This window comes from Triticum urartu, chromosome 1 (genome assembly GCF_003073215.2).
Source record: "Triticum urartu cultivar G1812 chromosome 1, Tu2.1, whole genome shotgun sequence".
Classification (NCBI taxonomy): domain Eukaryota; kingdom Viridiplantae; phylum Streptophyta; class Magnoliopsida; order Poales; family Poaceae; genus Triticum; species Triticum urartu.
In genome coordinates, this window is record NC_053022.1 from 176,564,396 (window position 1) to 176,575,182 (window position 10,787).

General features: G+C 42.7%; 1 protein-coding gene across 1 annotated transcript; it reads right to left on the bottom strand.

The window, feature by feature from the left end:
- Window positions 1-5,915: 5,915 nt before the first annotated feature.
- Window positions 5,916-8,512, bottom strand: LOC125553209 (zinc finger AN1 domain-containing stress-associated protein 15-like). The gene is made up of 2 exons (XM_048717008.1): window positions 7,302-8,512; window positions 5,916-6,427 (listed from the first exon to the last, which is right to left on the bottom strand). The coding sequence occupies exon 1, from the start codon at window positions 7,765-7,767 to the stop codon at window positions 7,303-7,305; it is 465 nt and encodes a 154-aa protein (XP_048572965.1). The 5' UTR covers window positions 7,768-8,512; the 3' UTR covers window positions 5,916-6,427; window position 7,302.
- Window positions 8,513-10,787: the final 2,275 nt, after the last annotated feature.

The following is a 10,787-nucleotide window of genomic DNA, read 5'->3' on the forward strand; positions in this document are numbered from 1 at the left end:
ATGCCACCAAGGGCAAGCCTGAGAGCGATCTTAATCCAGCACAGCTGGAAGCTTTTGAGAAGATCGATACCCTCTTTAAAGGCGCTCTTCTGAGTGTTCTTGATGACTCCATTGTGGATTCGTATATGTCGTTTGACAACGGCAAGGACATGTGGGCTGCGTTCGAGGCCAAGTTTGGTGCCTCGGACGCCGGCAGCGAGTTGTACGTCATGGAGCAATTCTATGACTACAAGATGACTGATGAGCACCATGTTGTACAGCAGGCTCATGAGATACAGTCGCTCGCAAAAGAACTTGAGTACTTCAAGTGTGTGTTGCCGGACAAATTTGTTGCCGGAGGCATCATTGCCAAGCTTCCACCTTCGTGGAACAATTTTGCTACTTCCCTGAAACACAAGAGACAGGAGTTTTCCGTTGCGGATCTCATTGGTACTCTTGATGTTGAAGAGAAGGCGAGAGCAAAGGACACACGTGCTCGAGTTGCTGAGGGAGGTTCTAGTGCCCACATGGTACAGAAGAAGAACTCCTAGCCCAACAAGTTCAAAAACAATAAGAACAAAACTCAGGGCAAAGGCAAGTTTGATACAAAGAACAAGCCATCACATTCTACCAACTTCAAGAAGAATTCTCATAAGAAGGGGAAGGGACTTTGCCATGTCTGCGGTGATCCTAATCACTGGGCTCCGAAGTGTCCTAACCGCTTTGAGGAGCGCAAACATGAGAAGAGCGGCAAGTCCGCTAATGTTGTCATCGGTGATACTGATATGAAGGAATCAGGGTACGGTATTTTTCCTACCATCCTTTCAGTATTTCAATCCCCTGATTGGTTAATTGACACCGGTGCCAATGTACATGTTTGTGCTGACGCCTCCATGTTTTCTTCTTACCAGGCAACAGGGACTTCACCCGTGCTGATGGGGAACGGGTCACATGCCATCGTTCGAGGTGTTGGTACGGTCGATCTGAAGTTTACTTCGGGGAAGACTGTGCGTCTGAAGAACGTTCATCATGTGCCGTCCATCAATAAAAATCTCGTTAGCGGTTCCCGTTTATGTCGAGATGGTTTTAAGTTGGTTTTCGAATCCAATAAAGTTGTAATTTCTAAGTGTGGACAATTTGTTGGAAAAGGCTATGAGTGCGGAGGCTTGTTCCGCCTATCTTTGTCAGATATTTGCACTAAAGTTATTAATAATGTTTGCCACAATAATGAGTCTGATATTTGGCATTCACGACTCTGTCATATTAACTTTGGTTGCATGACGCGGTTAGCCAATATGAATTTAATTTCGAAAATCTCTACTGTCAAAGGCTCCAAGTGCCAAGTATGTGTGCAAGCTAAGCAACCTCGCAAGTCCCATAAGACTGCAGAGGCAAGAGACTTGGCGCCACTAGAGCTTATACATTCTGATCTTTGTGAGATGAATGGCGTGTTGACAAAAGGTGGAAAGAGATACTTCATGACGTTGATTGATGACTCCACTAGATATTGTTATGTGTATCTTCTGAAATCAAAAGATGAGGCTTTGACTTTCTTTAAAAACTATAAAGCTGAGGCAGAGAACCAACTTGATCGAAAAATTAAACAGCTTAGGTCCGATCATGGTGGAGAGTATTTTTCCAATGAATTTGATCTGTTTTGTGCGGAACATGGTATAATCCATGAGAGGACGCCTCCCTACTCACCCCAGTCAAATGGGGTAGCCGAAAGAAAGAACCAAACTCTAACTGATATGGTTAACACCATGTTAGACACTTCGGGTCTATCCAAGGAATGGTGGGGGGAGGCGCTAATGACTGCGTGTCATGTCCTAAACCGAGTTCCCACAAAGCATAAGACCATGACTCCATTTGAGGAATGGGAAAGGAAAAGGTTGAAACTCTCTTACCTACGTACTTGGGGTTGTTTGGCGAAAGTCAATATACCAATTCCCAAGAAGCGCAAGCTTGGACCAAAAACCGTGGATTGTGTTCTTCTGGGCTATGCTTTTCATAGCATCGGCTATAGATTTTTGATAATAAAATCTGAGGTATCCGACATGCATGTTGGTACGATTATGGAATCAAATGATGCAACTTTCTTTGAGGACATATTTCCTATGAAGGATATGTCGAGTTCATCAAATCAGGAGATACCTACTCCATCTAGTGAGGAATTCACTGTAATTCCTGAACCCACCATTGCGATGGAACACATTGAGAATCTTGTTGAGGGTAACAATGGAACTCCTATGAGGAGTAAGAGACAGAGGACTGCAAAGTCTTTTGGTGATGATTTCATTGTGTACCTCGTGGATGACACACCCAGGACTATTTCAGAAGCCTATGCATCTCCTGATGCTGACTACTGGAAGGAAGCTGTATGTAGCGAGATGGATTCCATCTTAGCTAACGGTACCTGGGAGATCACTGACCGTCCTTATGGGTGCAAACCTGTAGGATGTAAGTGGGTGTTCAAGAAGAAGCTTAGACCTGATGATACGATTGAAAAGTACAAGGCACGACTTGTGGTCAAGGGTTATACCCAGAAAGAAGGTGAAGACTTCTTTGATACTTACTCACCCGTGGCTAGACTGGCCACAATTCGGGTGCTACTATCACTGGCTGCCTCACATGGTCTTCTCGTTCATCAAATGGACGTTAAGACGGCTTTCCTCAATAGAGAGTTGAAGGAGGAAATTTACATGGATCAGCCAGATGGTTTTGTAGTACCTGGTCAAGAAGGAAAGGTGTGCAAGTTATTAAAGTCTTTATATGGCCTTAAACAAGCTCCTAAGGAGTGGCATGAGAAGTTCGAAAGAACATTAACTGCTGCCGGCTTTGTAGTAAACGATGGTGACAAGTGCGTGTACTATCGCTATGGTGGGGGCGAAGGAGTTATTCTTTGTCTGTATGTCGACGACATATTGATCTTTGGAACCAAACTTGATTTAATCAAGGAGGTTAAGGATTTCTTATCTCGCTGTTTTGAGATGAAGGATCTAGGAGTAGTTGATGTTATCTTAAACATCAAGCTGTTGAGAGATGAGAATGGTGGGATCACACTGCTTCAGTCTCATTATGTGGAAAAGGTCTTGAGTCGTTTTGGGTATAGCGACTGCACGCCTTCTCCAACTCCATATGATGCTAGTGTGTTGCTTCGAAAGAATCGCCGGATTGCTAGAGATCAACTGAGGTATTCTCAGATTATTGGCTCGCTTATGTATTTGGCGAGTGCCACGAGGCCTGACATCTCTTTTGCTGTGAGCAAGCTGAGTCGGTTTGTGTCAAAACCGGGAGATGATCATTGGCATGCGCTTGAGAGAGTTATGCGCTATTTGAAAGGCACCGCGAGCTATGGGATTCACTACACCGGGTATCCAAGGGTACTGGAGGGTTATAGTGACTCAAACTGGATATCTGATGCTGATGAGATTAAGGCCACAAGTGGTTATGTTTTTACACTTGGTGGTGGCGCTGTTTCCTGGAAGTCTTTCAAGCAGACCATCTTAACGAGGTCAACTATGAAAGCAGAACTCACAGCATTAGACACTGCCACTGTTGAAGCAGAGTGGCTTCGTGAACTCTTGATGGACTTACCTATGGTTGAAAAACCAATACCCCCTATCCTGATGAACTGTGATAATCAAACTTTGATCGTCAAGATAAACAGTTCTAAGGACAATATGAAGTCCTCAAGGCATGTGAAGAGGAGACTAAAATCTATCAGAAAATTGAGGAACTCCGGAGTTATTACGTTGGATTATATCCAAACGTCGAAAAACTTGGCAGATCCCTTCACAAAGGGTCTATCACGTAATGTGATAGATAATGCATCGATGGAGATGGGTTTGAGACCCACCGCATGAGTTGTCCATAGTGGTAAACCACTTTATGTGATCGGAGATCCCGTGAAGTAGAAGTGGGAGACAAGCTGTTGGTCAGCTGGGAGGAGAGTATCCCTATATTAATTATCCCACTCCGTGAAGATGTAATACTCTCCTGATCTGCATGGCAGGTTGATACTTATCTTAATGTGTTCCAAGTGGCTTATTCGGGTAAGCAGAGATGTTGTCCTGCAGAACATCTTCTGAGGAACACACCTATATGAATTTGACTGTTAATGTCGCAGTCTGTGAGAATTGGGTGTTCTCTAATAAATTCATGCAAGGCCCTGGAGTATGACGTATACGCTCCACCCGCGGGGAAGCCTTGCAGCAGCCCAGTATCGGTCAAGAATTTGTGTGAAACTAGTTTCACAGAAAACTTGTAGTTCAAGGCATAGTCCACTGTTCAAGTTGTGATCTAGTGTAGCATAAATTTCTAAATGGAAGTTCAACTTCATAGTCTCCACTAAGCACCGATATATAAAACAATGTTTTGGAACTAAATGATGAGATGTGCCAATGAGACTTTGTGGGGGATTGTTGGAATTTTGCTAGTAGGCCTTTGGCCCAAAGCCCAACTAAAATTCTGAAATTCTCTTGGCCCATTCATGCACACATGTGAGTGGAGTGAGTGAGGCTAAAGTTTAGTCCCACCCCGGAAGTTGAGAGAGAGTTGCACCTCTTTATAAGGTGAGCTCTTCTACCACTTGTATGAGCATGAGAAGAGGAGACCTACACGCGCGCTCCTCCTCCTCGCTCGCCACGCCACGTCACGACGCGCCGCGCCGCGCCGCGCCGCGCCGCGCCGCGCCGCGGGTTGCGGGATTGAGCCGAGCCGAGGACAGAGCTATGCACGTTGTCTATATTTTTGTTGCATGGGAAAATTAATGAGTCATTAATTAATAATTAACGGACGCGTTAATTACTGAACCGTTTGGATCGTGACGACTCAGACGTAGGGTTTACTCCCACGACCTACCCGAGCCGCACTATATAGTCAGGCAGACGTCTACCCTAGCTGCCGCCGCTTCGTATGGTTTCTCACCACCGTTCCAGATCATTGCGCCGCCAAGCAAGTCTTCTCCATCCCTCCTTCCGGCGTGCACCGCGAGAAGGGACAGCAGGCCTCCGGAACCCCGCCTCTCGTGATCCTGTACGGGAGAGGGGCGATCAGGTTTTTGGGGAGCGCACTCGCGCGACTGCTGGCAGCGACGACTTCGCAAACGACGACTTCTTCCCCGACCTCGGCAACCTCGTCCTCGACGACATGGGCGACAACGTCAACGCCGGCGGTGCTGCACCCGCTGCACCCTATGTGATTCTATCCTTCCTGTTCGAGATCATGGTAGAATTCATGCTTCTAGTATGTGCCCTAGATGTGATATGTTCATCTGCTATGCTAGTTCGTATGATTAGTTTAATCTCTGCTGCTGTGGTCATGATTTATCTTCTGTTTATTCGGATTAAATCTCGTGGTAATTTGCTCATATTTCCAACATTTGTTTCCTGTTGAAAGACCACATCGTCAAGATCCTCCTCTTCAAGCCCAGGCCCTTTCATCATTGGCTCCAGCTCTGGCTGATTCACTTTCACATAACTTGGGGACGTCGATGCCATAACCCTAGCTCATAACAAGTTCCAGGTTGCGAGCCCTAACCACCAGCACCAACGAGAAAACCACACCAAGGTCGGGCAGTGATACTTGATCACTCTTGAGTCAGCCTTGAGTTGGATATAGGCAGGGAAATACTGCCAAGGGGAGGAACACTCAACATCAACATGGTGTCGAGGAGAGGTGGTGTAACAAACAAATTTGTGGAGTTTTTTTTCTAAGATGAACTAGATTCCTTTTCAGTTGAATATCCCTAGGTTTTCAATTTGACCAACATAACATGAGTTGTAAACAAAAATATTTAACAATTAGATTAAAAAATATTTAACGATTATACCGTTTGAAGTTTGTAATGATATAATTTTGTGATATATTCATATATATATATATATAACTTGTACTGCGTTAGTTAAATTAACAATCAACGGAAAAGGAGGGAGTAGACAGTTATATTTTACTTAATTAATGAGATGAGGAAGATCTTCTGCTTCCTTGAGAAAAAATTATTTGCTACAAGAAATGTTACAACAGATCATATGAGAACTGAGTAGCTTCAGTATCGACCTGACACACTAAACATCACACGAGCTTTCAGTAACACACAATTGCATTAAGTAGAATTAGAACAATAGTAAAGAAAGATTACAATATAACAAATCTTTGGATCCAATAGAATTACAACTGGACACTATAGGTTCTATCATCTGTGTTCATGGTAGCTTCAGATGCTATAGAGTGAACCATAGCCAGACGAAGAACAAGAGTGAAGCATTCTCCCACAACAACCAACTCTTGCTCAATGTAGGCTTGTATGCTACTAAGAGCTTAGTTGTTTGGGGAATGTCTTCACAAGTTGGCAGTGGTCATGCTTTCGGATCATCCTTGGAATGACAGCATGATACACTTGCAGCATCTCCAAGATTTAAGTCTTTCATATAATTCTTAGATGAACCTACACAGTTGCAAGAAAATTAAGGTCAATGAATTAAGCATTCTATATAGTATCTCAAAATTGACTCTTCTCGGGGAAATATGACCAGAACATTACATCATTGAACTAGCAAGGCTGTACGGAAGTAGATAACTGACTAACAGAGCACCAGACAGTAAAGTACAAGGTGTCTTTTTCATATTAAGTTTCTCTTTGTTGAGATCAACAAAATATCTAGGAAAAAGATAGGTAGTTAAGCTCAGGCAAATCTGATGCACAAGTGTGCAAATCGAAGCGAAAGAGCGAAAAGCTTCAGTGTTTAAATTGAAATATACAGCCATATGGCCAGCTAGCAGAATGGTACGTAGAAAAAAGATACCAGTAAGGAAATCATTGACAATCTACAGCTAAGCTAAGTGACATAACAGCTCATAGCTCAACTATTATCGTGAGCAAATCAGTAGAGCATCAACCTGGAACTTACAAGACTTCTGCAACCCAGAGCAAAATTTATTTCATGATAAATGCTAAGCAACTGATTGTTGTTGAGAGAAAAGAAGCATTTGCATCATCATGCAAACAAGACACATTAATATTTCAGCCCATATTACTATCTACTCCCTCCATACCAAAATATAAGACGTTTTTGCAATTCAATTTGAACTGCAAGAACGTCTTATATTTTAGTACAGAGCTAGTAGAATGCAATTAGTAGCAGAGCCTGGGATATCAGACCATGACTTTATGCGTATTTGAGTATGGCGATTTACATCTTATATATAACTAAGGAGTATTCCACAAGAGAAGTCTTAAAAAAATTAACATGAAAACAAGAATAAAATGATATGCAGTTACAGACCAGATGTAAGATGATTGAACAAGCCAAACATTATACCTCATATCCTAATGATCTTGGCAGCCCTGATAAGAGGGTTTGCCCGGGCAATCTCCTCCCGGCCCGCAGTTTTATAATCAAATGAGCAGTCGTGGCTTTCTGAATGCCGGTGGCGCGGACAAAAGAGCTTCTCGCACCGGCAACGAAACCCGGTCAAACCAACTCTCTTGCGGCACACGTTGCAACGGTTAACAAACAGCACAGGCGACAATGGCGCAGCCGCCATGGCCATTGACACCGCATCAGCATGTTTCCTCTTTTTGGAAGTCTCTATGTGAACAACTTCACAGGGCCTGGACAAGAATTGAGCTGCCGGTGGTTGTGGTGGCGACTGTGGAGGTTGCGGTTCTGGTATTTGAGCGGTTGGTGGTGGTGGTGTGGTTGGGGAAGGAGGCGAAGGTGTGGAGGAGGATGGCTTCAGGATCTCGGCCTCGTCCTTGTTGAGATCACAGCTCTCCTGCGCCATTTGATTCCACACGGATAAACAAATCAAGCAAACTGAGACAAACCCCGAGCTTGAACAATCAGATCAGGAAGAACCGAGGGTAGAAAGAGCAAGAAATGAAGAGAAAATTCAGCAGAGAAACGGGAAATGGTTGATAATTTCTGACCTATTGGGTGAAGACCTTAGACACGAAACCCAAAAAGAAAAATTAGATCTAGACAAGAAGAGATCAGAGCGATTGGTTGGAGAAAACTGGAGCTTTCTTAGACCCAAGTAAAACGTGGAAATGGTTAGCAAATTCAGCAGAAGCTTCGCCAAGCAGGGAATTCTCCCTGGCCGACTCGTGAGAGGCCAAATCCCATCAACAATCGGGCCAGGAGAAGATAGTACACAGAGACAGAGATCAGCACGAACCACTGGGAAAACCGAGAAATGGGACCGAACACAAAAATCCGCGAAACTAGAGTAGGAGTATTTCCAGGCCAGATCAGTGCAGGCCAAACCCCGCAGGGAGGAAGCGTGCCGCAACGGCGTGGATCGAGTTGAGACAGACAAAGAGGCCGGCCCGCAGGACGGACGAACCAAGAGCAGCAGCTGAATCGGGGCGAATTCGGTCGCGTCGGATCGACGCCGAATTCCTCGGGCGCTCCGAATTGGGGAATTGGGAAGGCGGAGGAGGAGGGGAAGCGAAAGGTGGGAGCTTTGGGTGAGGGGGGGAGAGAGGCGACTTGGTGCTGCCCTCTCTTGAGGTGCCCGAAGAGCCAAAGAAGGGTGGATGTAGTGGATGGACGATTTTATTGATGTTTTTTGATTGGTTATTATTATAGTTTGTCTAATTCACAAAGTTAGTACAAAATTGAATCATCTATTTTGGAATGGAGGGAGTAGATGTTTTTTAAGGATGTCATATCTAAGCTCCCACAATTATATAATGCATCAACAAGAAACAAAATAAAACTAAAACAAAAAATAGACCACAAACAAAGTGGACATCAATTTAGGTGTCCTAAACAGATCCTTATTATTATATGTGTTTTTAGGAGATTAGTTATGTTTTTGTCAAATAGAACAATGCCCGTGCGTTGCAACGAGATATAAATATTCTAGTACGTTAGCTTATGATTTATCTGTCAATAATGATGCGATTGTGTAAATAAATGTTCGTCAAATTCTGACCGTGAGTTACCTTATATTTTGATTAGAAGTTTAAGTAAATTAAAGTGAAATTGCTTCAAAAGGTAAGTAAATTAAAGTGATTGATTATCATATACATGGTAGGTTAGACGAAGGGACGGTTGAAAAAAAAGGTGAAATAGGAACCTTACGTTCTTTTTAAGCAGTAGAGATTCCTTAGGTAGTCATGACATGAGTAACATAGGAATAAAATGCATATCATGCAATGTCGACTAGGCATATTGACGACATGATATAGCGCTAAATGAGGACAAAATTATGGATACCGTTATGGCTAGCTAAAACTAGAGAATGAGAGTATAAGGTATGAGTTTATAGAGAATCGGGTGAATGTTGATGTAGAAAAAAGAGAACGAAGTGAATGCACTGAAATCCAAGAAATGATATAGTGAGATAGTCTACTGAGCATCTCTAAAAGCTCGGAGGAACAAGGATGTTCATCAAAAGAAATCTGAAGCGGTGCATTCGATCTGTTGTGGATTGGATGATTGAAAAACCAGCAAACATCTGAGATTGAAAACTCTCGTAATAGAGAATGATAATCTACTCTTCTGTAAGCATGAACACATGAATAGAATTATTTTTATTCTTCCAAATTACCCCCCCCCCACCCTCACCTTTCTTAGGACTATCCAGCCTTCTCGAAATTAGGTCTAGTATCATGAATATAATACTACATCCAGTCATCCATACTGCATAGTATCATAGGTTGGTATCATAGTTATCCCATTTATTACTATGCATGACACATACTATTATATCATTTCATATGATACTCTATAATAGCATGATACTCAATCATCTCTTTCCTTGTCTAATTGTGTGCCACATCTGTAAAAATGTCTTGTTGGCATGCATTGTACTACCTATGATACTTTTATTGTGACCAACATAACATATTTTGTTGCCATCGCATAGCTCTTTCCAATACAATTTAGTCTGCAAGCCAATAAATACAACCATTTATGATACTTTTCACTATGAAGGTACTACCTCCGTCCGGCTTTATTACTCCCCTTGTATTTGGGTCAAACTTTGGCCTTTGATTTAACTACCAACAAATAAGTTACTGATAACCCACAAGTATAGGGGATCGCAACAGTTTTCGATAAGTAAGAGTGTCGAACCCAACGAGGAGCTAAAGGTAAAACAAATATTCCCTCAAGTTTTATCGACCACCGATACAACTCTACGCACGCTTGACGTTCGTTTTACCTAGAACAAGTATGAAACTAGAAGTACTTTGTAGGTGTTCTTGGATAGGTTTGCAAGATAATAAAGAGCAAGTAAATAAAAGCTAGGGGTTGTTTAGATAAAGACACAACTAAGTTAATTTTAGTAAAGAGCTTTTTGTTACGAGAAAGTTATTTGTCCCTAGGCAATCGATAACTAGACCGGTAATCATTATTGCAATTTTATATGAGGCAGAGGCATAAGCTAACATACTTTCTCTACTTGGATCATATGCACTTATGATTGGAACTCTGGCAAGCATCCGCAACTACTAAAGATCATTAAGGTAAAACCCAACCATAGCATTAAAGTATCAAGTCCTCTTTATCCCATACGCAACAACCCCCTTACACGGGTTTGTGTTTCAGTCACTCACGCAACCCACTATAAGCGAATCATAAACATATTGCAACACCCTACAGCGGGAATCCCTCACGCTTGCGCGACACGGAGAGCACCATAGGACAACACCAATGATAAAGCATGCAACTCAAACCAATCACGATCATCAAATAACCCATAGAACAAAACGGATCCACTCAAACATCATAGGATAGCCATACATCATTGGAAAATAATATATAGCGTTGAGCACCATGTTTAAGTAAAGATTA